General features: G+C 35.6%; 6 protein-coding genes, 1 non-coding gene and 1 pseudogene across 9 annotated transcripts; 4 read left to right on the top strand and 4 right to left on the bottom strand.

Moving 5' to 3' along the window:
* Positions 1 to 2,484: 2,484 nt before the first annotated feature.
* On the bottom strand, positions 2,485 to 4,570 carry LOC110611538. Its single transcript, XM_043953495.1, has 3 exons — positions 3,710 to 4,570; positions 2,740 to 3,599; positions 2,485 to 2,596 (listed from the first exon to the last, which is right to left on the bottom strand). The coding sequence occupies exons 1-3, from the start codon at positions 4,568 to 4,570 to the stop codon at positions 2,485 to 2,487; spliced, it is 1,833 nt and encodes a 610-aa protein (XP_043809430.1).
* A 1,612-nt stretch (positions 4,571 to 6,182) lies between these two features.
* Positions 6,183 to 8,173, top strand: LOC110606012. The gene is made up of 4 exons (XM_021744724.2): positions 6,183 to 6,812; positions 7,028 to 7,090; positions 7,298 to 7,372; positions 7,511 to 8,173. The coding sequence occupies exons 1-4, from the start codon at positions 6,444 to 6,446 to the stop codon at positions 7,985 to 7,987; spliced, it is 984 nt and encodes a 327-aa protein (XP_021600416.2). The 5' UTR covers positions 6,183 to 6,443; the 3' UTR covers positions 7,988 to 8,173.
* Positions 8,174 to 9,112: 939 nt separating this feature from the next.
* Positions 9,113 to 10,949, bottom strand: LOC110606561 (annotated as a pseudogene).
* Positions 10,950 to 11,092: 143 nt separating this feature from the next.
* On the top strand, positions 11,093 to 11,862 carry LOC110606562 (peptidyl-prolyl cis-trans isomerase). The gene has a single exon (XM_021745420.2). The coding sequence runs from the start codon at positions 11,159 to 11,161 to the stop codon at positions 11,675 to 11,677; it is 519 nt and encodes a 172-aa protein (XP_021601112.1). The 5' UTR covers positions 11,093 to 11,158; the 3' UTR covers positions 11,678 to 11,862.
* A 1,595-nt stretch (positions 11,863 to 13,457) lies between these two features.
* On the top strand, positions 13,458 to 18,140 carry LOC110606560 (protein PSK SIMULATOR 2). Of its 3 annotated transcripts, none has more exons than XM_043953275.1 (12): positions 13,459 to 14,037; positions 14,493 to 14,818; positions 14,907 to 14,999; positions 15,096 to 15,186; positions 15,483 to 15,576; positions 15,838 to 15,935; positions 16,286 to 16,355; positions 16,612 to 16,715; positions 16,819 to 16,935; positions 17,070 to 17,146; positions 17,306 to 17,350; positions 17,451 to 18,140. In XM_043953275.1, the coding sequence occupies exons 1-12, from the start codon at positions 13,993 to 13,995 to the stop codon at positions 17,932 to 17,934; spliced, it is 1,644 nt and encodes a 547-aa protein (XP_043809210.1). In that variant the 5' UTR covers positions 13,459 to 13,992; the 3' UTR covers positions 17,935 to 18,140. The 3 variants fall into 3 exon arrangements, with proteins under 3 accessions (XP_043809209.1, XP_043809210.1, XP_021601110.1); XM_021745418.2 differs by having other exon boundaries at positions 13,459 to 14,105; XM_043953274.1 differs by lacking the exon at positions 17,306 to 17,350 and having other exon boundaries at positions 13,458 to 14,105.
* Positions 18,141 to 18,152: 12 nt separating this feature from the next.
* LOC122722558 lies at positions 18,153 to 18,259 on the bottom strand. The gene has a single exon (XR_006349498.1). It is a non-coding gene; the product is annotated as a small nucleolar RNA Z279/snoR105/snoR108 (small nucleolar RNA).
* Positions 18,260 to 18,772: 513 nt separating this feature from the next.
* Positions 18,773 to 21,410, bottom strand: LOC110606563 (L-ascorbate oxidase homolog). Its single transcript, XM_021745421.2, has 8 exons — positions 20,966 to 21,410; positions 20,774 to 20,883; positions 20,438 to 20,708; positions 20,257 to 20,359; positions 19,811 to 20,162; positions 19,360 to 19,728; positions 19,196 to 19,274; positions 18,773 to 19,087 (listed from the first exon to the last, which is right to left on the bottom strand). Exons 1-8 carry the CDS (start codon positions 21,107 to 21,109, stop codon positions 18,875 to 18,877), a joined length of 1,641 nt encoding a protein of 546 aa, XP_021601113.2. The 5' UTR covers positions 21,110 to 21,410; the 3' UTR covers positions 18,773 to 18,874.
* A 2,618-nt stretch (positions 21,411 to 24,028) lies between these two features.
* LOC110606958 (ferredoxin--NADP reductase, leaf isozyme, chloroplastic) lies at positions 24,029 to 26,488 on the top strand. Its single transcript, XM_043952899.1, has 9 exons — positions 24,029 to 24,286; positions 24,369 to 24,603; positions 24,692 to 24,825; positions 24,967 to 25,045; positions 25,351 to 25,442; positions 25,554 to 25,631; positions 25,722 to 25,784; positions 25,884 to 26,118; positions 26,203 to 26,488. Exons 1-9 carry the CDS (start codon positions 24,182 to 24,184, stop codon positions 26,268 to 26,270), a joined length of 1,089 nt encoding a protein of 362 aa, XP_043808834.1. The 5' UTR covers positions 24,029 to 24,181; the 3' UTR covers positions 26,271 to 26,488.
* The last annotated feature ends 1,241 nt before the right edge of the window (positions 26,489 to 27,729 follow it).

Genomic DNA, 27,729 nt, shown 5'->3' with positions numbered 1-27,729 from the left:
TTACACACATTTAACGCTTAAGAGTTCAAAGATTATACATTAGAAATTGCTTATTTCTAATTCAAAGTGAAATATGCATATTTTGGTGGTAAGTTTTTCACTTAATGACTCTACTAATTTGAGTAATATGAAATTTTTATTAATTTTCTTTAGTTATTTATAGTAGCAAGTAGAATACATGTGATAATTCACATACGTTTAATGTATTCAATACTCGTATCAGTCCAAAACTAGTAAAAATGTACTTTGAATTACTCAAATACGATTACTATTATATGTAAAATATTCAAATTTATTTAATTTTATAAATTTTAAAATTTCAAGCCACACATGTGCTACAAGCTCGCTCATTGAGTTGAATGACCCATCACCCGCCTACGAGGCACTCGCCAAGTCCATTGGTAGATACTGGAGACATAGGCAAGAAAAGGAAGGCTAATCGTGGGAAGGGAGTGTATTTTAACTGATGGTATTTTATTATTTATTTATTTATTTGTTAATGTTAATCGGCTAAATGCGGAAAATTTATTTATAAAATTTAATAATGTAAAAAAAAAGAAAAACAGAATTAGTACGTGCCAACAAAAAGGGCACTAATTTGGGAATGGGCACGTTGTTTCTCACTTTCCAATTTGCCGTAAAGGCCAGCCACCATTTTACCACACAAACTCATTGGGTCATTTTGTAATCGTCATTATTTTATTTTAGTTTTTTTTCTACCATTCTTTTCTATTTTTTTTAAGGGTAAACTGTAATTTAGTCCCTCTGGTTTAGTAAAATACAACCTTTCGTCCCTCTGTTTTAAAAAACCTTTAATTTAGTCACTGTGATTTTAAATAATTATGCGTTTAGTCCCTCCCGTTAGATTTTCGGTGAAATCACCGTTAGTCTTCAATTTATAAGTTGGTCAACAGAAAATTAAATAGAAAATTCCAAGATTGCCCTTTAACTAGCGGGAAGGATGATATTTTTTCCCTCCAATTACAGAAGAAGGGGCTATTTAAGAATGAGAAAAAGTTACTGCACAGGCAAATTATTGAAGGATGTCGGTCACCAGTTGCTCACCCACGACCAGCGGCGGATGGGAGGGAAGATATCTGAATAAGAATTGCAAGTGTGGCATTAGGGCTGCTGTGAGGATTTTTGAATCGGAAAGGAACAAGAACTGCTTGTATTATGCTTGTCGCAACAACGTATGTGGCTCATTCCTGGGATGGTGTATACTGGCATCGAGGTTTCCAGCAAGTGCAGAGACAGTGGAAGTCGGGCCGAGGCAAAGAAATCTTGGGCGAGAGTTGGCTGATATAAAAGAAGATATGCTTATTGTACAAGATGAGAATCGAAAGATGATAATGAAGATGGAAGATATGGAGAATATGATGGGTTTTACAAAGGCTATCTTAGTTATTGTATTGGTGTTAATAGTCTTTATTTTTCTTCTCATTCTCGTTCTCATTGGGGGGAGAATGAGATCTGTGTAATGTATTTTGCAGTATTTGCTTCTTGGGGTTATTTTGGGTGTAAGTAAATGGATGAAAAGGAGTAGGTTGTTGAAGTAGTTGGATGTGGGTTAATGAAATCTTAAGTTTCATAGATTGTGGGTTATTTTGGGTTGGATGTGGGTTAATGAAATCTTAAGTATCATAGATTGTGGGTTATTTTGGGTTGGATGTGGGTTAATGAAATCTTAAGTTTCATAAATTGTGGGTACAGACTTTTGTAGTACGTAAATCTGATGCAATGCAAGCTATTATGAATGATGACTAGTATTTTATACATTCTTAATTTCCATGTGTTTGCCTCCTTCTCAAAGTGCAGGACCAATTCAGATAATGAAGCCACCATTTCTGTCAAATAACAAAAAAAAAACACCAGTATTTTATACATTCTCAGCTTTCATGTGTTTGTGTAAATTGGTTGAATCAATATTATTTAGATCTAAAATTATTGGTAATAACAAAATCTGAAATGTTAGATGAACTGAATGGTTGTATAATTTATTATTAAAGGAGTAATATGTATTGAATTTAAATTATTGATGGACTATTTACTATGAAATATGAAAATATAGGGGTTAAAGGTCTGTTAAAATTGCAAACGCATGGATTAAATTGATTGTAAACTTATTAATCTGAGGGCTTAATTCATGACTAAATTACTAGTATCCAAATTGGGCAAAACATAAATTGCTATGAAATTGATAATAAAATTGCTGACATAATTAGCTCATAAATGAGTTGTCTAAAACAAATATCATATCATTATAATTAGTCAATACAATATCAAAATTTGCCCATTCACTGCCCAAGTACAAAGATCATAGCTATAACTTTTTTCTGCATATCCTAAAATTATCATAAGCTTCCAAAAGTCTGTACCCATATATACTCCAAAAAACCCAAAAATTTATCCTATTTACCAGGACTACCTGTACCCATAATTACAAAAATACAAAAGTACAACATCAATATTGTCCATAGAAAACTAGCTTCCAAAATCTTGAAGGGTATTGGTAGTATCTGCATCTTCCAAAATCTTCATTACTTGTGGTATCTCAGATATGTCTCCCATGTATGTTAGATGAACTGTCATTTCTCTGTTAAAAATAAAAAAAGAGATTAAATTAATTTATTCAATATATTATCTAAAAAATAATATCCACAAATACTTACATTCTTCTTAATAGGTGCCCTTTGGCAAGTCCTTTTATTATGCCCTAGTTGCTTACATGTGGCACACCTAGTTGTCTTTGATTTGGTCCTTACATTTGATGGAGCAGCTTCACCTTCTTCCCTCTTCCTTGCTTTTCTAGGCCTTCCAGGTAACCTTTTCAAAAGTGGTGGCATAATGCATTGAGACTCATCTTGTATACTGTAATTGGCTTGTGGCATTGGGTGAATAACCCCTTCATATACCTTCAAATATGTTGAAACATAATAGTAATAATGGCAATAATCCTCAATATCTTGACGCATGTATCCAATACACAAGGCTGCATGTTTGCAAGGCAATCCACTTATGTCCCACCATTTGCAAGAGCATTTTTTTTCCTGAAGCTTTACAGCAAATTTCAGATTACCCTCAGTGACTTCAAATTCATCATTTCTACATGGCAATAACCTACAATTTTTCCCTTGCTTGATGATTGAATTAATTGTCTTGCGAGTGTTAGGAGTGATCTTACCTTCCCATGAAGTCCCATTGGTATATCTCTTCTGGAGTCTGACCATGCATTTTTGTCTAAATGCATCTAACAGTTTCACAATTGGCAACCCTCTAATTTTTCCAATCCATGCATTAAATGATTCTGTCATGTTATTGGTTAAATGCTCTGATTTTGCTTCTGGCCAAAACATGTGTCTACTCCATTGGCTCATGGGTACCTTCAATAACCAGTCAAATGGCTCCCCATCCTTAACCCTTTTAATCATTTTCATTGCCTCCCAGAACTCATATCCATGTGTGGCTTTAGCAGCATTCCAAAAATCTTGTTTCAGACCAAGTCCAGGATATTGCTTCTTAAAGTTGTTGAACATATGTCTAGCACAAAATCTATGACATGCCTCAGGAAACCAATTACTGACAGCTTCAATAAGTCCCTATTTAAGAAAAAAAGTATTAAACACATAATTTTGTTAACAGCAAAATAAAAGTATAAATAATTTTGTTAACAGAAAAATAAAAGTATAAATGGTTCTGATAGTAATACCTTTTGTCTGTCACTCATGAATGTCAGAGGTGTTTCATCATCTTCTGGACCAATGCAGGTTTTCAAACAATCAAAGAAAAAATCCCAACTTGCACCACACTCAATCTCCACAATTGCAATAGCTAAAGGAATCACACCTTTATCACCATCAAGTGATATAGCTGATAGCAAAACACCTCCAAATGGACCTTTCAAGGGGCAACCGTCAACACCTATAAATGGTCTACATCCAGCTTTAAAGCCATCTATAATTGGTTTAAAAGACAAAAACATCCTCTTAAATACTTTTGGATCATTATCTGAAAGCCTATCTCCAAACTGAAATTTGACAAAAGTTCCTGGATTATGCCTTTGTAGCTCCTTCACATATTCTTCTAAAATCTTATAACTATCTCTGTGACTGCCTTCATTTTGCAATCTAGCTCTTGCTTTAGCTTTGTATAAATTCCATTGACTCACCTCAACTCCCCATTCTTTCACAAGTTCATGACGCATTAAGTCATAAGACATATCACCATCTGCTGATAAGGCATCCATTAGTTTACCTGCAACCCACTTAGAATTTGCATTTGCATTTTTATTACCCATTGCCCTAATACATGTATGATCACTTGCCATTGTTTTAATCACAAATGTTCTACCATCTGGTATCACTGATGCATGTACTCTCCATGGACAACCAGCGGTGGCACATATAGCTGTAACCCTTTTTCCATCATTTTTTTTCCTTCTAATAACATAACCCCCCTTATGGCAATCTGATAATAGACTAAAGTATGAATACATATCTGGGTTAACATTTCGCACAATGACAACCTCCTTCTCAAAGTGCAGGATCAATTCATATAATGAACCCACCATTTCTGTCAAATAACAAAAAAAAAAACATTAATAATAAAACACAAATTGTAAAACAGGTAACCCTAATCCCTAAATCGTCAAAAACCTAATCATAGCATAAAACCCTAACCCTAATCCCCAAATCATAAAAATGCCCAACACCCTAAATCATAAAAAAACCCAAAACCCTAATATTTACTATATTTAACCAAGTAATTCATATATATATTACCTAAGATTGATCTTTATAAGATAAGCGCCACGGCTTTGCCGAATAGAGATGAGGTGCAACAAATTGCCAAATAGAGATGAGGTTCGACAGATTGACGAATAGAGATGAGGTTCGACAGATTGACGAATAGAGATGAGGTTCAACAGATTGCAGAAGAGAGATGAGGTTCGACAGATCTAGATGGGTCAGAGAAATGGAGCTCCACCTTCTGTTTCTCGTTTGCTTTGATAAATCGAATTGGAGAACAGATTAGAGCAAGTTAGATAATTATATTAATAATGGGTATTTTAGTCTTTTAACTAAGACTAACGGTGATTTAACCGAAAATCTAACGGGAGGGACTAAACGCATAATTATTTAAAATCACAGTGACTAAATTAAAGGTTTTTTAAAACAGAGGGACGAAAGGTTGTATTTCACTAAATCAGAGGGACTAAATTACACTTTACCCTTTTTTTAACCGCATAAATATGCAATATATTTAGCAAATTACAAAGGCAGAAGAAGACAACACGACATCCATTATAACAATAATGGATTCTTTAAATTTAATTTAGTCATTGTGTCAGTTTATATATTTACTTGATGAGAAATAAATTTAAAAGAAAAATATTAAAAACATGAATTAAATTTAAACAGAAATATCTCATACCAAAAACTGCCTAGATTATTAAATAGCGTGAACTAAGATACCCAAGTCCACTTCATATTCGATGAAAAGAAAACTAAGAGGGAGCTAATTTCAAACCTGCACTTACTGTGTAGGTTTTTGCCATTCATATTCTCAGTAATTTCTCTTTTAAAAGAAAAGAGGGAAATGGGTAAGCCATTTAAGAATTCTCAATTATGAATGTCAATTACAACCGCAGTTCTTAGAGAAACCATAGAATAAAGCGTCAAAATATTATAATTATCATGCAATTTTTTATTTTTTAAATAATAATCATATTTTTATACATATCAACTTTTTATTAATTATTATATTAAATGTTATATAAATGTATAATTATTTTAAATATTTAAGTGAAAACTAATTGATTAGTAGAGATAGAAAAATTTATCTAAATTAATTCTGTATAAATTAGTAGTATAAATATCTAAAAATTTCATATAATACATCAAACCTGTTGTTAAGCTTTAATCCTTTTTGGGAAAAAAAAAAAGCTTTAATCCCTTCAAAGCTGCACCGTTTTGTCAACTCATTTAGGTTTACGACTCTCTCTCCAGTGTACTGTGGCGGTCTCTTCGACTTCAGCTCCTTCTCTTTCTTTTCTTTTCTTTTTTTTTTAATTAAAAAATAATAATAAATTTGTAGAATATCAACTATATAAAGTATAAACCCTAAGGCCAACACCAATCTCCCTCCTTCAAGACACGTGTCACAACCTCACCCTTCACCATGGATTTCCAGTTTCCATTATATGCAAAGACCCGTCTCCAACCAACAAAATACTTCTCTCTCTCTCTCTCTCTCTCTCTCTCTCTCTCTCTCTCTAATCTTCTCTCTTTAAAACCCAATCTTTAGTTTCTGATTCGTGTCTTCTCGGGTTTCTCCTTTCTCTGCGGGAAGATCACTCCTCTATATATAATTATATACATGTAGATTTCAATTTCGGAGAAAGAAACTCAGAGGAAGCGTAATTTGGGAATTACAATAGCAGAATGAAACAGAGAAGTAGCCCCCACTACCAACCCAAGTACACTAGCAACGATGAGATTGAAGTCGCTGAGGTCTTGCTTAAGCTTCATACTCTAATCGCTGAATCTGAGTATGGTCTTCAACTTCCATTATCTTGGGGTTCCAAACGGCGGAGATCTGCCGATGATAGTCACCGCCGCGTTCTTTTACCCTCGACACCGTTCCCTTCACTTCATGGGATTGGTGGTCTTCTGGTCTCCGTCTTTGACCCCGATAAGACTAAGACCGCCGTCAAAGTGGAGGCTTCGAGTCCTGCTACGCCTCTCTCTTTTTCTCCGAGTGAATCTGATGAGAAGCCTAAGCGCTTGAAAAGAAAAGCATCTGCAAAGAAGGTATGTTCTTGCTCCTGTTTGTTATCTCCTCAAATTCCTTGTTCATGGTTCACTTACGTGGCCCATTTTGGTAATTTACTCATGTGGGGTTTAATATTTATGCGATTTTGATAACTGGGTTTTATCTGTAATATTCTGTTGTGTGGGGTTTTTCCTTTTTCTTCTAAGAATTCAATATACCTTCATTGCTTATCGATCTGTGGATTGTATTGCAGACGAAAGAGCAGTTGCTAGAAATTGTAGAACAATACACTCAGAGCAATGAATCATTGACAAAGGTGACATTTATTTTCGTATTCAACAATTTGGGAACAAACTTTGTCCTTTTCTTGGATTTTTCTTTTTTTTACCCTTCAAGGCATGTTTACCTTTCTTCTATTAAAGTGGTTTTCTTTAATTTTTCTATGTACTTTTTTCAGCAAAAAAAAAAAGAAAAACAAAGTACCATAATCTTGATAATTTATTAAAATCCGAAAATGAATCAGGAGATAGAGAAGAGCAGGCAAAAGTACGAGGAGCTGAAAGCAAGCAATTTGTGGCTTCAAGCAAAGAAACAAGAGGTTTTTCTTCTCTTTTTCATATTTTCTATTTTTCCCTTGTAAATCAAGCCTCTTTTTGTCTTCATCATCTTTTTAGCTTTGGCGTTGGTTGTGGGGCGAGGATAATATTAATTTATTATTAACATTTTAAATTTACAGCTAAATCTTGGAATTATTAGAAGAGAAGAGCCACAATTGGAACCAAAAACCAGCAAAAACAGCTTGAACTATGAGGTGAAAATTGGGCAGGCCCTAGTGAAAGCATCATCAACTGTAGTTGGATACAAAGATAATCATCAACTACGTCTGGTGATTGATCAGCGACCATTGATCATAGATAGGACGGCGAATAAAACAGGGATAGGTGAGAGTTATCAGTATCCATTTGGCCAAACACTGTCATTGTTCCCATCAAGAACCGGATTGGGCATGAGCAGCATCAGCGAAGATGTGGGGCCAAGTGGTATCCCTGATCTCAACGTTTCTCTAGTGGACTCTCTTTGGATGGATTTTGCTCACCCAGTTGATGAAAACAGGACTTTAACCAAGGCATTGGCAGCTCAGGCTAGACACAGAAGAATGCAAATTTGCAGGGAGAAGAACTCTTATTCCAAACTACGTCTCTCGCATAGATGATATTCTCTCTTTCTTTTTTTTTTAATTGAGATTATCTGGATATATATATAGTTAAATATTCTACAAGTGTAAATTAGCGAAGCTCTTGTTTTCTCTAGAAGGAGATTTTGGTCAATTAACTCCTAAATTTGTTCGAAAAGAATTTAAATATATCGGAAATCTCGGAGTCTGTCTCTTTAGATATTAGTTTTTAAATAGCAGGACTGGATAATGGAGGCAAAATAAACAGTAAGGTTGGAGTGATCGGGTTGCTATAGGATAGAAATAGGTACAATTTTTGTGGTGTACTTGGTGGGCTTTGTTTAGATTCAGCTGTGGATTTTATTCTCTGAGATGGATCATACGAGAAAATGGTACTGTAACTGAGTTCCCAATATGGTCAGAAATCATGGAATCTCTGATAGAGTGATTAGGTGGTCTTTTCCAAGACCAATATAATGAGAACAACTGGTTAGTTTACGGGTCGGCTTTTGTTTAGTACAATAAAACGAAATGTCTTTTGTGATTTAACACACAAGATTTTATTGTGGGTTAAGAAAAATTACTGCGAGTAATCAAAGATCTTTTGCGTCTTGATAATCCTCTCCTTTTTTTCCGTACCACCAATCATAGGGGATTGTGACCTAATATCAAATGATAAATTGCGTATTACCTGTCATTGTTCCGTGTAATCATACCGCCCAAAGAATACGTACCTCAGCCAGGATTAAATTGAATTATTTTTTTAAAGAAAATAATAACTAAATCAAAATAAAAAATTAAATTCTATCAAATTTTTTTTGAAATGGAAATTCTATCAAAATTGAAAATACTTATTAATTAGTACATTATATTTAAGGTTCTTTTTATAATCCTAATAAATATGTCTATTTTCAATAACAATAATTATGAATTACATATTTTTAGTAAAATTATAGTTTTTATATTAATCAATAAAATATTATTTAGTTTGGTTATTAACTTAAGGGTAATCAAATTGATTATTAAAAATTGATGCTATTTTAAAATATTAATCAAATCAAACAAAACACTAGATTGTTTTCTACTGAAGTAATTATGTTTCATCATTTTAGTTATATCGAAATACAATGCAACTCCAGCTAACTGAGGTTTATAGAAACCAGATGTTCCGATAAGATCTTAATTATCCATTCGAGTGAATTCAGGGAGAATCTCCAACATGTCACCGAAATACAACCTTTGTGGACATTTGGAAACTTCAAAACACCTTTTCTTCAGGTGCTCAAATGCTGCAACGGTATAGTAGAGTCCCCTCGAGCTACAGGATATCCTCCTCTGGCTACAGACTTCATCAAACTCAACTGTGATGCTGCAATTGAAACAAAGCACAATTCTGGATCCACCGTAGTAGTAACCCGTGATCACCACTGCGGACTGTGACCCAAGCAATCGGATCCACTTATCCTTGAAGTTCTAGCACGCCGTGACACTTATTTATGGTTACTAAACAGGCTAATAGTTACTTAGTTGTGCAACTATTTATGCCAGACAAATAAGCTCATCTAGTTTCATCTTTCCAGAGTTCATGCTTCTCTTTTAAACAATAATACGATAAAACTTCGAGAGCTCAGAATTTCCTCACCTATGCGTGTAGCAGAATAAGCAAAATGAAGCAATCACAAATTTTGACATTCAGAGACAATTCAGACTTCCGAATGCTTCCAGCAAGTAACTCCTTAGCACTTCTCAAGAAAAAGCCCCAGCATAACGCATCAAAATTAGGCTCCCTTTCTAAGCAAGCAGAATTCAAACACGAAATTCCTTTATTCAAACGCTTGATATAACAAACCAAGAATATAACATCAGGTAAACAGAATCCAGAACAATACAGAAAAATATAGACAGCCACATAACTGTCGATACATGAGCAGGGGAGGGTGAGTTATCAAACCTCATTTCGACCCAAGAAATAGCCACAACTCATCAGAAGCTTCTTGGTCTTCATAATTCTCTTCAATGTCCTCTTCATACTCTACATCCTCCTCAGCAGTTGAATCCTGAGTGGTACCCTGCCACCAAATCATTCACGTTGCTCTCGGCTTCGGTAAACTCCATCTCATCCATCCCTCTCCAGGGTACCAATCAAGAAGGCCTCTCGGAGGAACATGGCTGTGAACTGCTCACTCACCCTCCTGAATGTCTCCTGGATTGATGTGGAGTTTCCTACAAATGTTGACGCCATCCTCAATCCCTTGGGAGGTACATCACGCACACTAGACTTCACACTTTAAGAATCCACTAACCAAAATATGACGAATTTTTATTTTGCACATTAATTATCCTTCCACCTCTTGGGTGCTCACCATTCCTCTAAACATATCTGAGACAGTCAAGTAGCAGCCATGTCGGAGGTCAGCAACACGCATCATGTTCTTAGTATTATACATTTGCTGAGAAGGATCTGGGACAGTGAGAGAGATGTAGTGCTGCGACTCACAAGAAGTGAGTGGTGCAAATCCTACCATAAAGAAGTGGAGTTGGGGAAATAGTATCCGGTTGCAGCCAACTTCCTAAGGTCTGAACTGAGCTGCCTGAAAACCTCACGCAGCATGTTAACCACTCAGCGTTGCAAAGATGAAATGGTTCAGGTCGCCAACTGCAGAAAAAGTACAAAAAGAGCCAAGCTTTAATATCGTTATTTTTCATCTTATGATACTTATCTTAGAACTCAGCTTGGACTGCATAGCTTCCTATTGGAGAATGGCGGGGAAATCAACCCAGCCCAGTTACCACAACATCTCAAGAGCCCAAGTTCACAATTCACAAGTCATAACCAAGATGTGAAGTCCAGTCCTTTTTTTTCACAAGATATTCGTTTTAGACAGATTTGTTTCCTTTTTATTACTATTATTATGCGAAATCATTTTATTGCCAATTGTGAAGATTCATATTCTTTCGTACCTCTGTCACATATATCGCCACGTGGAATTCAAAAGTATCTGCGTCAACGATACGCGGTCGAAATCAATTCTCTTTCCACACCCAGCCAAGATCCTGACACGCGTCAGCATGGACGGCCGTGATCAAATCCTGTAAGATATTCCCAAGGCGCGCCTGCTATGAAAAGGACCTCAGTTTCTCGCCTTAGTCATTCATTCATTGAATCAATCCAATCCACAGAGGAGAGAAGGAGCTTACCAATTTTCTGCAATGCCAAATCCTAAGGTCTTCTTCGACATGACCGTCGGCGGCGCTCCAGCTGGCCGGATCGTGATGGAGCTATTCGCGGATACTACGCCGCGAACAGCTGAGAATTTCAGGGCTCTCTGCACGGGAGAGAAAGGGATTGGTCGCAGCCGCAAGCCTTTGCACTACAAAGGATCGAGTTTCCACCGAGTGATCCCTGGATTCATGTGTCAGGGAGGCGATTTCACAGCCGGGAACGGAACTGGAGGAGAATCCATCTACGGATCTAAGTTCGCGGATGAGAATTTCATAAAGAAGCACACAGGACCAGGGATCTTGTCGATGGCTAATGCAGGACCTGGGACGAATGGGTCGCAGTTTTTCGTATGTACGGCGAAGACAGAGTGGCTGGATGGGAAGCATGTGGTGTTTGGGAAAGTTGTTGAGGGGATGGATGTGGTGAAGGCGATTGAGAAGGTTGGATCCTCCTCTGGAAGGACCTCGAAGGCCGTCGTGATTGCTGATTGCGGGCAGCTTGCTTGAATCAAGCTCTCGTCTTCTGTTGACCTTGCGCTTATCCTCTGTGCTATCACTATTTCAGTATTATCCTTGCTTCTGTACTGTACTGTAGTGTTGTTATATCGGACAACAATCCAAATAATAGTGTGCATACTGATACATGCCAGAAAATAATTAATAAATAAATAAACAATGAAATTGTTATTATATATTCTGACTTAGACTTGTTTGTGTGCTGATTAATGAACTTTTGGATCATTAATTTCATAAATTTGTGTGGTTTTAATATGGAAATGCGAATAAAGAAAGTCGATTGGGTGGGAATTTTCCGTTTTATGAGCATATATATTTCTAGATAGAGTTAGATATCTCTTATAAACTTTTACTGGTGAATGTGTATGATTTGTTTTTTTTTCTCCTTTAAGAGCCAAAGACAAGGGGAAATTCCATAAAGGCCATTTGGTATTACTGTAAAATTATTATTTTAAAAATCATATTAATTGATTTATTTCTTATAAATTGAAATAGTTAAACGTGTTTCAGAATTATCTTCTTTTATTTTGCGTAGTGAAAAAATTGAACTTAATTATTTAAGTTAGAAAATTATATGAATTGGGTTGACCATTAAATATAATCAATTATTTTAAAAAAATAAAAATAAAAATAACATAAATCAAAGGTATTAACTAACTACCAACGAAGTCGCATCAAACAGTTGCCATTGTTTTTTTTTTTTTTTTTTTGTCTTTTTTAATCAAATATCTTTACAATTTGTTGACTCATCATAAACTATATCGTTGTATATAATTGCGCTCGTAAAATAGATCCGACATTGATTTTTAAAATATCGTTAAAGCTAAATAATTTAAAAAAAAAACATTGTACTGAAATTCAATTAAGCTTAACGGCATTGGAAAACTTTGAATATGTTTAAGGACGAAATCCAATCAAAACTCACTTTGATTTTTTAGTTTGAAAATTCTCCATTTGGTAGAGTACAACAATATTGAAATTTTACATTAAGTAAAGAGAGAAAAAAAAAAAAAAAGGGGGGGGGGGGGATTATCCTTCCATTCCTTCCATATGCTATAAGTTAAAAATGACGCCAAACTCAACCAAAACCACTGCCAAATCTGCCGTTGTTTATTTATTCATTAGTTTTGATGATTTTTATTTGAATTATGTTTCTATACTAATATATTTGAATCCATAGAGTAGGTAGTAGGTTTTAATCTGTTGACGATGATCATAATAATTAATCACATTCTAACAAAAAAAAGGCCAAATTTTCAGTAATTTTAGACAATATAGGTCTAAATACAAAAGTATATTAAGAATTTAGGTAATGCATTATGCAAAAGGTTTTAAACTAGTTTGTATGTAAGCTCAACCAATTACCTAATCTAAAATCAAAGTTTAGATCGTATAAAAAAAATTGTATCAATACTAAATAATCATTAAATTATTAACAAAAATATTAAAATAATTATAAATATTAGAATTCAAAAAACTTGCATAATAACAATATACACAAATATATTGATTAAATAGTTAAAATTATATATATAAACTTAATTACTCTAATTATTTTGATTAAAAATTAAGCAAAATAGAAAATGGGGGAAGCGGTAAGAAAAAATGAAAATCCAGGACAGAGAGACCAAGGAGTTAAAAGTCAAACACAAACACCGAACTCAGACAACGTGGGCGAGGATGGATGAGTTGATGTCGTAGCCGTCCACTCTCCACCTCCAATTCATTACATTTTTTTTTAAAAAAAAAAAAATCTTAATTTAATTTGCAGTATATTTAGAATAGTCAATTGCTTCTCCACTTTTGATTTCTCCATTATTCAATTCAATGCAAGTCAAAAATTCCATTCTACCCACGAGATTTCCATTGCTGCTAACATAAACGCGTTCATTTTTCGTTCATTCACCTCCTAGGAATTTAATCACAACCAACTCCTTAATATTATATTCTTCTTCACTGTAACTACTCTCTCCTTGTCCTTGATCTTTGAATCTCTTCTTCTTCTTCATTCCATTTCCTTTCTCTCTAATCACAAAACTTCACTTTCATTCCTTTTGTTTTTACTGCTGGATTGGAATCTGGACCAAACAGAAGTGGGAATATTTGTTTTTAGGAATTTTTTTTTAGTTCCAAGGTATTTATATTTTGGCATTTTCCACCAACGATGGGAGCGGTTTGTTCTGGAGGTACAAAATCAAAACATGTTAAAGTTTCCCATAAAAATTCTGGGTTTTCTGGCAAGCTGAACTCAGTTAAGAGCTTTACCAAGCATAAAGAGAATTTTCATACCCATACTGATAACGTTGATGATAATTTTGGCAAGACTACTACACCGCAGAGGTATAATTCCGGTGAGCTCTTCTTGTCTTTCTCAAGAGAACTTAAGCCATCAACGACTGCTAAGGGAGGGGCTGCCAAGGTATGCTATTCTTTATTGGTAGATGGCTTATAATCATTCATGTGGGCAGGATATATTTCGAGCTGCTCTTTTTTTTTTAATTTTATGTTATATTGGCAAGGCAATATCATTAACCTGTTATTCTCGAATCAAGTGTCGGTGAAAGAGAAATGGGATTCATGGATTTGCCTAGTTATTGCTCAATTTTGCTTCATTTTTTTTCTGGGGTTGTGTGCTTGTTGAGGCGAGAGCTAAAACTATTTAATGCAACATTGCTAACTAGCAGATTGGTGAAACAAGTCATGTACACAAGTGACGTGGATTTTGTTGCTATGCTCAGACATGTTAGAAGACGATCTGATTTTCACTGAATTTTTCTTATCCATGTTATGTTTTCCCTTTCTGTAGGATGGGCAGAAGAGTTCATTTATAGGAAAAGCTGGGGCTGTGAGTCTGGAGAAAGCAGTTAAAGTTTTAGACACTCTTGGAAGTAGCATGTCGAATCTGAATGCCCGAAGTACCTTTGTCTCTGGCATGGCTTCTAGAGGGAACAAGATATCTATTTTGGCATTCGAAGTAGCTAACACTGTAGCCAAAGGTGCAAACTTATTTGAATCACTTTCAGAAGAAAATGTTCAATTCCTGAAAAAAGAGATATTACATTCAGAAGGGGTACAAGAACTGGTTTCAACAGATTTGAAAGAGTTGCTAATTCTCGCAGCTGCTGATAAAAGGTTGTTGCTTGTTGACATTAGTTTGCCTCCTCTATCGTGTCCAGCATAATTGGATTTTGACTTGTTACATCATACTTTATTTTTATAGAGAGGAATTTGATGTATTTGCACGAGAAGTAATTCGATTCGGAGATCTATGTAAAGACCCACAATGGCATAGCCTAGATCGATATTTTACAAAGTAAGTTGCAACTTTTATGATGCAGTATCTCCTGGTCAAATGATGATGTTTGCTAACATAGAAATTATGTCTCTTGGCATGGTTGTAATACATCAGGTTAGATTCAGAACATTCTGGTGATGGACAAACTAGAGCAGATGCAAAAACCACCATGCAAGAGTTGACTACTCTGGTCCAACATACCTCTGTAAGTTTTCATTTGTATAAGTTCTCATGCTGCATTTTGTCTTTGGGAATGCTGCTATATATTGAACTAATGCCTTTGCAGAGTCATAATTGAAAACTTTAACCTTCAATGATGCGGCATAAGCTGCATAATTCTGTTGAAAATCCACTTGCTTATTTCTAAGGACTGTCAAGTGTCTAATAATAAGAAAATGGCCATTGAGTGTTTTAAGACCCTCCTGGAGAAAATATATTTTACAGTTGCATGTCAGACTACTTTATATTTTCTATTATAAGAGTATTTGTTCGACCATGCAGGAATTATACCATGAATTGCATGCTCTGGACAGATTTGAACAGGATTACCAGCAGAAGCTTGAAGAAGTGGAGTCCTTACATCTCCCCAAAAAAGGTTTGGCATGGATAATTTTCTATCTCCCAATGATTTTTCAGACAAGTGTGTGCCAATGATTTGAGTGCATTTGCTTGTAATTAACCAGCAACATCTGACATGACTTTATGTGCATTGCTATGTGATGTAGAACCACAAGAACACTCGAAGGGAAAAGAATAAAATTTTGTTGGTTCTTAACTGCAAATAGTTGAAACCTAAACTTCCAATATCTGTTTGACACCTGCTAACCTACTGGAGCTGTTTTCTTTATAATTGCAGGAGAGAGTCTCACAATTTTACAAGGGGAGCTAAAACAACAAAGAAAGCTTGTAAGGAGCTTGAAAAAGAAATCTCTATGGTCTAAAAATTTGGAGGAGGTAAGTGTTACGTATGACTCATGAACCACTGGTTACTTTTAAAAGTTGCACCATGATTTCATTCCATTTTCACAAATTATTCTAGAACTCCTTTTATGCTTATAAATTTTTATTGTCAATGTTGCTTACCTTTCTGGCATACCATGGTATAAGGATATTTCAGCCTTCATTGATTTGAGTAGAGGTTCTGGAATAGATGGCAGTTAGAATTAAATAAATTATGATTTTAGATGGAGCATATTGTAGACAGTTAGCATTAATTGATATTGGCTTCAATAGGAGACAGCAGAGTGTATTGCTATAAATCAAACAATCAAATTTTCTTATGACTTTATCTTGTGTTTCTGCAGATCATGGAGAAGCTTGTTGATATAGTTACATACTTAAACCAAGCTATCTTAGAAGCATTTGGAAACAATGGTATGCATTCAGTATCTTATTTTGAACTTAGTAGATGAATATAATCTGAATTATATCGTAACCATATATGCATTTATTGACAGGAAATTTTATAAATTTAAATGAATTTTTATGCTTAGATCTGGTCATGCCCACAGAAACAATTTGCCAAACATTTGCGAATTTGTCTTTTTTATATTATTCCGACCTTATTGGCTATGCATAATAAAAGTCCTGGCAAGTGATAAATACTTACATGTTTGTAAACTAATGGCAGGTGTCAGATCAGCTAATGAGGAGTCTGACAAGAATCTTCAGAGGCTGGGTGCGGCTGGTCTTGCACTGCACTATGCTAATGTTATCAATCAGATTGATAATATTGTGAGTTTACTGTTCCTTTTGTTTTTCCTTTTCCTTAGTGATCTCATAATTGTAAATTGTTCTTACATGGGACTATTTTTAATGAAAATTCATTTTTTATTAGGCATCTCGCCCGACCTCCCTTCCTCCTAATACAAGGGACAATTTATATCATAGATTGCCTAGTAGTGTTAAGATTGCTCTACGTTCCCGACTCCAGACGGTTGACACTAAGGAAGAGGTATGTCTGCATAAGTCCTGCAATCATCTTTCTTAATTTCACCTTTGCCATGTTGCTTAATAATGGTTGATTCTTGTTCCTTTTGTTGCTTGTGCATGCACTTATTAGCTGCTTCCTACTATGTTTCTCTGCAGCTCACAGTAGCTCAGGTGAAAGCTAAAATGGAAAAGACTCTCCATTGGCTTGTACCCATCGCCACCAACACCAACAAGTACGTTGAATTTTTGTTTAAATAAATTTCTCTCTTAGCTCTCAAGTCAGGATAGTCTTTACGGCCTGTCTTTCTTTTCTTTTTTCTTTATCCTGTTTCTCTTCAAAAAAGTGGTCACAATTGTTTTTCACTTGCAATCTTCTGTGCAATTTGCTACAGAGCACATCAAGGTTTTGGGTGGGTCGGAGAGTGGGCAAATGCTGGGTTAGTTGACATCACTTCCCTTTCCTCTCTTGATTTCTACTAGAAAATGATGCCTGATGTCAGTGGAATTAATCTTGATGTTGTTTATTCTTTCTGATAGACATGAATTTGACAAGAAGTCATCCACACAGAATAACTTGATCCGCCTTCAGACGCTTCACCATGCTGACAAGCAGAAGACTGACACATATATTCTTGAATTGGTGACATGGCTTCATCGGTTGATAAGCTTAGTAAGACATAGAGTTGATGGATTCAAAGCTATGCCAGTTCGATCTCGGACTCAGAAGGGACTGTTCTTACACACCAAGATGCACCGAACTTTATCCCTCAATAATGGTATTACAATCTACAGCTCTCAAATTTCTCAAGAAGACACAGATTTATTAGACAAGGTATGCAGGAGGAGATTGGTTCCAGGAATAAGCAAGAGTCAGGAATTTTCCATAGCCAGCAAAACAGGGAAATTCGGGGGATCCAGCAAGAGCACTGGAAGTTCTCCAGTTAGGGAGATTAATACAAGACAAAAGTTACACTACCCAAATAATTTGGACGCTGTGGATGGCTCGCATTCCACATCATGACTCGATTTCTGGCATTTGGGTTCCTCTGTAAATTCATTTTTCAGTTGCTCATTCATTAAATTCTCATTCTATAGTACTTAGTATATAAACCCTAAGATCACCAAACCAGAATTTTTCTGCCAGAGGGGTGAAACCCAGTAAATATTAATGGCATCATGGATAGTTTTGTTTTCTCTTATAATTTGAATAAATCTAATGTTTGATTTTGATTAGGAGTAGGGATCAGATTGGTATTAATGGGAGTGCCCGTATTGTCGTAACTGGCATTGGGGCGGACACCCATCTCGCAAAGCTAATCGCGAAAAATGACCACTCATCACATCCCGTTAACTGCCATGAAGGATCATGATTTTCACTAGATTCCTTTCCCCCTTTTATATCAAGGATGTCAACTCCCGCTCTTTCTTCTTAGTCGATGTGGGATAGCAGCGGCTCAATGTTTCATGAGGGAATATTGAACCAATAAAGGTTTTAATTAAAGTTAATTTAATTGTGTTTTTAATTAAAATTAATTTTTTAATATGCTTTTAATGAAAATTAATTTAATTATGTTTCAACTTGATACCCATCTTGATCGAGAATTTGGATCAGCTATACGATCTTTTTACCCATTAAATATATGTTGATTTTAAATAAATCTTAATAAATAAGAGGCTTGATATATATTATTATTAAGAAAATAATATACTTATTTCTCTATATTAGAGCTAAAAAGAAGAAACTATATTTAAACTTCTACGCCCTAACACTCTATTAAAATTCTACAACTTTACTCAACTTGATTTAATTCAATGGCTAAAACTATATTACTAATTTAAAATATATAAGTTTGAGTCACTATACCCTAATCACCTGCCGATGAAAAAAAAAAATCCTACAAGTTTAGTCTTTTAACGGTTACCCATGTAAAAATGAAAAAAAAAAATTATAAGGAATATGATCATGGGTAAACGGCCTTTCCACATAAAAGTGCATTCTGAGGAATTGGAGATTCATCTCTCGCAGAAATCTCTGATGGGTCTTTCTCTGGACCTTCCACTCTTATGTAGAGCTGTTGTCCGAGATAGGAGTTCACTGCATCCTGTGATCTCAGATTCCACATTCCTCTGTTATCCAACATCACCAATATTGATGTCCACGAGAATGGATAAACCTGCCACAAAATCACAATCAAAACTCGTTCAACTTCAATTTTCATGTCCACGTTTCTTAATTACAATTCTCATTCGGATGGAGAGTTATGAGAAGGAGAAGAAACAACCTGAACAGTGGAACGAGAAACAGCATCAATCATATTATATGTTGCAATTTTACTCTCATCCCACATACCAGCATCCATGCTGCAATTAACATCCCCCAGTGTTTTATTAATCAAGGAGACTTTCAAATCAGAAATGAGCAAAAACAACAGAGAAGAAGCCTTACCCAACAACAAAAAAGTTGTAGCCATCAAGATGCCATGACTGCAAAAACTCAGCAGGATTTTGGAAGACAATATGGTAAAAATCGCGTTGATTAGCATAAATAACTGAAGTCCCAAATACCGGGGGATAGTTTGAATTTGGTATGTCAGGAATTACACCAGGGCTGAAAACATCGCTGATCTGGAAATAGTCTGCGAGTTTTAATGGTGTGTCTGGCTGAAGAAACGACACCCCATTGATTGTGAACGCCTTTTTGTTCCCATTAAACATCACACCGTTCTCAAGGACTAGTGTGCGTGTCACATTGATGCTTCCATAGTGGTAGGAACCTTGAGGATTTGGCCTAGCAGCTCCTACTGACAAGTCCCACCTGATAAAATACAGTATCAAATCACCGTCAGGTTTCGAGCAGGATTTATTCCCGTTGTGTGATTAGACCTGGTGATATGTACCTGATGGAGCGAGCTTGGTCAACGGAGAACTGATAATCCCTGAAGAATGGTCCGACGGGAAGAGGACCGTCAGGAACCCCTGCAGAGTCTGGATAGCGAATGATTCCGATGCCGAAAAGTTCAAAATCGGTGAAGCGAGAACTAGCAACCATGTAGTAGGACTCGCCACTGACGTTCTTTGCCGTTACCAGGACAGAGTAAGATTGGCCGACATGAATGTCTAAACTATCCAAGTACTGTTTAACAGTGTATGACCCTTCTGTCTCCACCAAAAGCAACATATGATCATAAATTCTGAAATTCAAGGACGTTCTCAAGCCTACATTTGATATTCTTAGCCTGTAGGTAACTCCTGCGACACAGAAATTAGGAAAGATCTTTGTCTTGGTTAGGAACCCAAAACGAGTAACAAAATGAAAATGGATGCAGCGAGGCTGTGAATTCACCTGGTTCAAAATCCAAAACTGCTTGATAAGGTGGCAGTCCATTGATGAGAATTCCATCAGGTGAAGGTAAAATTTCCCCATTATCGAGGGAAGTTCTCAAGTCCTGCAATAAAATCAAATGAGAATCAACAAAGCTATGATCATTAATTGATAGACGATGTTCTAGTGATCATATTTGTACCTGGTAATCTGCATTGTACCAATCTCCAATAAGCAAATCAAAATCTTCAAATGGCTGTGGAAATGGAATGGGAACATCGAAAGGATTGTTGATACGAATAGCACCATATCCACCAGCAGATTTCTGCAGCAGAAGTGAAGGGTAGTAAAAAAAACTCCCTATCTGATCCTTCACCTGAAAGCTGTAGGTCCAATTTTTTCCAGGCGGAATGGGGCAATTGGTCCCTTCAACTCCATCTTGCCACGAAGTCCTCCTTAGTTGCACGCCGTTCCTACATCGAAGAGGTTCATTAGGCTCTAACAGAAGAGGTTAAAATCCCAGTTAATTAAAACTTACCATGTCATCAGAAAAGGAACAGTCATGTTGTTATAGATATTAATATCCACGACATCGTTGGTTGTAGTGTTCAAGAGTGGTCCTGGGAACTGATCGTTGATCACAATCACCTGATATATATCACAAAAACACAAAAGTATAAATGAACAAAGCTCAGTTTACATGTTGGAAATGAACATGGAAGTGAAGAACCTGTTTGTTAACACCAAGAGGAGCACGATAAGAAAGACTGACAATCCACTCATAATAAAAATGTGGGGACTCGGCATTTGCATTAAACAATGATGTGAAAATGGAGAGGAACAGAAATCCTGCTATGCACTTGAAGCTCTTCATCTTTCTCTCTACTTGGCTAATTCCAGTCTCCCCTCTTTTTTAATATTATAAGAACAAATTTATAAATCTTTCACTCGTTCACCCAACTTGAATAGCAAAAAATTTTACATCAAATAGAACTCCCAAACCATATGAGATACACAAAGGTAAGTGTCATGCTCAATCTCTCAAAATATATAGCCTTTCATGCTGCTTTTTTTCTCAAAGGCTATCGCTAGAATGTTCAGTTTTAAATTCGTGTCTTATTAAAGCTTAACGCAAATTAAACAGGTTATTCATGCAGATAATGCCGGTGCCACCTTCAGAGGTTGATTAAATAATAATTAAAAAAAAATTAAATAAAATGCAAGTTTAACTTGGACTCTGTTGTATAGTTTTCAAAGAGTTTTCTCTTTGTGTGATTTGTTGGAGTCTTGGATAAGCACTAACCTTGCTTACTTGGCTGGCAAGAACTATGATTTCATTCCAAGCACGCCTTGATTTGGGCTCAAAATTAAATCGGTTTAGTTCTAAGGGGTTCTTACCGTATAAAACACTTTGCACCTGTAGGTTTAACTTCAATTCCTTTTGAATCAAACACTTAATCATTATCAATTTTTATTTTTTATTAAATTAGAATTGTTCAAATTGATCATTCAATTCAGTTCAAATTAGTTTATAATTAAGATTATTGTTTTAAAAATAAAATTCAGACTACAATCAATTAGCTTCAAACCAAAATCTGTACTAAAATTATTTTTCTATTATTGATTATGGATGAAACTATTTTTAGTTTGATATGCATTTATTTAAGTACATAATTAATGATTAGAAAATTTTAACATGTGATTACCCAATTGGACAAGCCTACCAATATTTTCTAACTGAGCCCAACTAACCATGGTTAAAAAGGCTCCCGCCTTCCTATAAATCAACAACGCATCCGCTAACCAGTAACCATAAGCAGTACGTTGAATTTTAATTTGACCATGGCCTCTGTGGATTCTCTTGCACCTTTCAGCTCCTTTTCTGCTTATTTCATACGCTCGTGATTGCCCATCGGCGGTCTCCGTTCAGCCCCATCTATCGTCAGCTTCCATCCACCCGATGTCTCTGCCGCTTGCTTGACCACCATCAAGAGAACAATATCCCGTTCCTGCTTTGCGTCGCCAGTATCCCTCTAGGGCTCTACGAAGTTCTCGGAATTCAGATCGGCGCCACATTTCAAGAGATTAAGGCTGCTTATCGGAGACTTGCAAGAGTTTTGCATCCCGATATTGCAACAAACGGTCAAAAGGAGGAGACGATGTTCGAATTCATAAAGATACTCAAAGCTTATGAAACGCTATCTGATCCTGATAAACGAGCCGATTATGACCGTTTACTACTCTGGCGCGGTGCAACTAGAATTGCAAGATCTTCAGCTTCTCGGTTATCCAGGTATATAAGGCGTAATTGGGAAACTGATCATTGTTGGTAGGAGAAAAGCTGCGAAAATGATCTGTTTGGTTAGAAGTGACACTGACTTATTCAATTATTGGGATTTTCTAGATCTAATTCTTAATTGCTTAGGACAGTAGAAAAATAGTAGGCAATTAAAAATCATGTATGGGGATTATTGCTGTATTATTGTAAATAGCTAAAGATTGGATTTGTATATTCTGTAAAAATGAAAACTGGCGGCGTTTTTTCAGCCTGTTTGATGATTTTAAGCCAATTATTCTTGATAGATATAGCTGCTGCTTTACTTCTCATTCTTTCTTCTCTGTGTTACATTTGGATCCTTCCTCTGTTATCTTATAAGGCTCCAGGTATTCCAAAACAGAGTTTGATTATAGTTTTCAATTCTTATGCCATGATTTGCTGCTTACTGAATTGAATTATTCATTTATGTAGACCAGCAGCCAGATGACGAAGATGTAAAATTTTCACCATTTTACTAGTTCCACTTTATATTGGAGAAACTGAAAATGTGGAGTCGTGGTTCCTGGGCGGTGCTCCCAATGTTTCTGGAACGAGATGCAAGTGGCTGGGAGGCTATGGAACCGGGCCTATTATGGCCCACAAAGGTAGGCTCAACTTCGGCCCATTGGGTATGGGTTTAAACTTTTCTCTTTCTTTTCTTCCGAAGATAATTCATACCTCATAGAGTTCAATGGCAATACAAAGGCCCCAGGCCTAGTATGCAGAAGCAAGTAAACCCAAATACAGGAAAGAACCTAAAACCAAACCCACCATCCAGAGTAACAAATCAGAGCCTAGATTGGTTAAAACTAAAAACTAGTTCTTAAAATAATACGTTCCATAATTTTTATTAATCTTTATTAATTTTATTTTTATATATATATTAAAAAAATTATTAATTTTTTAATTATATTTGTTTTAAAAAATATTAAATTTTATTAAATGTTAAAAAATATTTTAAATATCTTTTTAAAAAATAATAATTAATGAAAGATTATTGTAAAAATAAAATAAAATTAAATATAGTTATAATAATTCATTAATATGTCAATGTAGAAAAGTAAAGTGAGATAATAATTTTAGAGAACTATAAAAATAAAAAATGAAAAAAAAATGAAATTAAAGGAGTAAAATTTGTTTACATATTTATAAAATCTCCAATTAGATTTTAGACACTAAAATTAAATTTGAGTGTGAAAATTTACTTAATTAAAGATTAAAAATTGCATTCTTACAGTTTGATTGACTTATTAAAAATTTTGATTTAGTGATATTAAAATAGTTTGAATAGGAGTTGAATGAAATGAAAACATGGGAGGAGAAATAAAACAATCGAAAAAAAATCAATAATCAAAAATCAAAATAGATTGGCGAAAGAGAGTAACGATTTGGTAAAATATGAATTACGATAATAGTTCATGGAATTATCTTCAATAGAATCTTGAAGAATGTTCAATCATGACCACCAAGTGCCTCTGCATTTTGTCCTCCAATTCTCATCCACTCACTCTGTAATCCGCTAAATCATTTTCTCCCTTCCTTTTCCTTTCATGTTTCGTCCTTTGTTTTCTCATTTTCCTTCATAGCCTCACACTCAATAACCCTCCCCCCTTTCTCTGAACCTTGACCATGGCTGCCACTGTAAATGCTGCAGTTTCGCTCCCCACAACCAAGTCATCTTCTCTTCCAAGCAGAATCGCCAACATTAACCCAGAAAAAGTCAGTTTCAGCAAGGTATCCGCTTCAAACTACATTTATTATACAGCAAGTTTCCATCTTCTTAACTTATCATAAGCCTTGAGTTTTGTTACTGTAGGGTTTCCTTTACTCCAGAAACGTCTATGTGGTTGGGAGAAAGGTTACTATTAGAGCTCAAGTCACAACACAGGCTCCTGCTAAAGTAGAAAAGGTGTCAAAGAAGAATGAGGAGGGCATAGTTGTCAACAAGTTCAAGCCCAAGAATCCATACACTGGGACATGTCTTCTCAACACCAAAATTACTGGAGATGATGCCCCTGGAGAAACCTGGCACATGGTCTTCAGTACTGAGGGTGAGACTTCTTCCCCAATTAGAACTTAAATGAGTAATCAAACAATAAAATTCTGTAATATTGATCATTTGGATGTTGGATGACGCAGGGGAAGTGCCATATAGAGAAGGCCAATCCATTGGTGTCATTCCAGATGGTATTGACAAGAATGGGAAACCCCACAAGCTACGTTTATATTCCATTGCCAGTAGCGCTCTGGGAGACTTTGGCAACTCTAAAACTGTATTAAAGCGTTCACCTTTTTGGTTGTTCACTATTAATTGCTATCGAAATTAGCCTTTAGCCAATACAAATTTTATTTTATTTTAACGTTTTTTTGCAGTTTGATGGTGAAATTAATCTTGATGAGCATTCACTTTGTAGGTTTCTTTGTGTGTCAAAAGGCTTGTCTACACCAATGAGCAAGGAGAGATTGTGAAAGGAGTCTGCTCGAATTTCTTGTGTAAGGATTTAAATACGTTCTTGTCCTCTGGGTTAGAATATACATTGTTAGGTTTAGAAGAATAAGTTTGACATATTTGAAATATTATACAAGCCATCTAGAGAAGGCAGTTTTCCATTATTTTGGTTGCTGCTAAATATCAGAAAATGCATTCCTGGAATTGAATTCCGCAGTTATTTATAAAGAACATGAAAGCAGTTTGCCAGTTTCCAACTTCTACTTGCAAAGTTCTGCAAATAGGTCAAATGTCACAGATTCAACAGAGATCCTTATCATCAGACTTCACTGTTCCATTTCATTTTCAGGTGACCTGAAACCTGGGGCTGAAGTTAAAATCACAGGACCTGTAGGAAAAGAAATGCTTATGCCAAAAGATCCAAATGCCACAATCATTATGGTAGGTCTTGTAAATCCAGCTTAATAGAGTAGCCAATACTTGTTTCTCCTTGCCATGACTATCTTATGTATTCAATCAATTTCTTGATTATATTGTGTTCCATTAATGAAGCTTGGAACTGGAACTGGAATTGCTCCTTTCCGCTCATTCTTGTGGAAGATGTTCTTTGAGAAACACGAAGACTACAAGGTAATACAAATTGAAATGCAACAAGTGACTGCAGCCTGCTAGGCTAAGAAAGAGATTGAAAATAATACCTGTTGAACATTTCCAATGCAGTTCAATGGGTTGGCTTGGCTCTTCTTGGGTGTCCCAACCAGCAGCTCATTGCTTTACAAAGAGGCAAGTTTAATAATTGGGTCTCTCCAATCCAATAATTTCTCTTCTGGTTCATGAATTTTGTATCAAACTCAAAGTGATTTGTGTATGCTACAAACACAGGAGTTTGAGAAGATGAAGGAGAAGGCCCCAGATAACTTCAGAGTTGATTATGCTGTGAGCAGAGAACAAACAAATGAGCAGGGTGAGAAGATGTACATTCAAACCCGAATGGCACAATATGCAGAGGAGTTATGGGAACTACTCAAAAAGGACAACACCTTCGTATATATGTGTGGGCTCAAGGGAATGGAGAAGGGGATTGATGACATTATGGTGTCTTTGGCAGCTAAAGATGGTAACTTGTATAACCAGCCAATCAGTTAATTTAGTTTGACGCATACGCAAATTTGACGTAAAATTTTGCCCTTTTCCTTTTCAGGCATTGATTGGATTGAATACAAGAGATCACTGAAGAAGAGTGAGCAATGGAACGTTGAAGTCTATTGATTTTTAGCAGGCACTAGCCATCAAGTTGCTGAAGATCCCATTATTTTACTGATTTCTTCTCATAACATAGATATATAAATTTTCCCTGCATTCTTTTTTTTTTTTTGTTATAATCTCCACTTATTTTCTTCTTCCTCACCGTGAAGCAAATGTATCAGTATATTCAATGCCAGGGTCTCGCTCATTAAAAAGCAAATTGAAAATTCCTCCTTTCTCAAGTGTTTAGAGTAAACAATACCTCTTGGCTTTTCTTGACCTGAAATTTCCTGCAGGAAGAGGAGGAACCATATGAACTGAAATTTCCTACAAAAATTTCTGATACCCGAAGCAAATTTATTGAAAATTTTGTAAATTAATCTAAGTAATATGTAACATGATATCACCATAGAATCATATGTGATGCCTGAATTGTATTATTTTCTCGGAAATTCCTCCATTTTTAGCGACGTATGGACTGAACTGCACCTTCGGGATTGGTTTCTTGTTTGTGTGTAGCCTTCTTAACCTGTTTTGCGACAGATTTTAGAGTGGGTTTCCTTGCGCAGGAAGTGTGCCAGGCTTTAATGTTAGTTAAGGTGCTTCCATCATTAGATACCTTTATGTTTTAGTTTCGTTTCTTCTGTTCTTATAAAGCAAAGAAGAAATTAGTGGATATGGTACCATAGAATTAATCAGTAGCTTTTACAACTAATCCGACAATGACAGATCGTTCCATGAACCTTTTTTTTAAACCAAATTTTAATGTAGGAAGTATGGGTTTTTAAAATGTTCATGGATCATTCGTTCAGGAGGAAAATATTTTTCAAAAGACTTTTTAAGTCTATTATTGATAGTCTTTAATGCAATTATTTTTCAGATTGAAATTCAATAGAAAAGGTGATTGCATTACCGTTGTATAAGATTTTAAGGTTTTAATAAGTGATAATATCTTGTTACCCAAATTATTTTCCATGAATTTTAAAAATTTCATAATTATTTATGTGGTCTGAATTACTGCAACTACTATCTACATATAGACAAACTACACAGTAACTTACATATACTTGATGTGGAACCTAATAATTTGGCAACTAAGAAGAACATAGATATTTTTTGGGGGGGATATTTTAACTAGAATTGGACAATTCGAAGTAGCAGCTTAATGGATGGATATCCATGTCCATGGACCCCCGCGACACATTCCATCTTACTTTTTGAACCTTATTTTCAGGTTTCAGAGCAGTGCATTGACAAGGCAACCAGCTCGCTTGATGGCCTGGTTATAAGGGCTTAAAGATTACAATTGAAGTTGATGTTGTTCACACAATTGATTTTGATCGTCAGGTCGATAGAAGAACGTCACCTTTTATCAATGTGTAATCACGCTCGGTGGTTTGCTATATCAGCGACTTGAGCAGTGACCTGAAGGCTACCTTTCAGGACTGCTCTCAACAGTATCCATCTATGTCCTTTGTTACGA

Source organism: Manihot esculenta, chromosome 18 (genome assembly GCF_001659605.2).
Source record: "Manihot esculenta cultivar AM560-2 chromosome 18, M.esculenta_v8, whole genome shotgun sequence".
NCBI lineage: Eukaryota > Viridiplantae > Streptophyta > Magnoliopsida > Malpighiales > Euphorbiaceae > Manihot > Manihot esculenta.
Note: the sequence above shows the minus strand (reverse complement) of the source record. Positions and strands in the feature narration are given on the sequence as shown.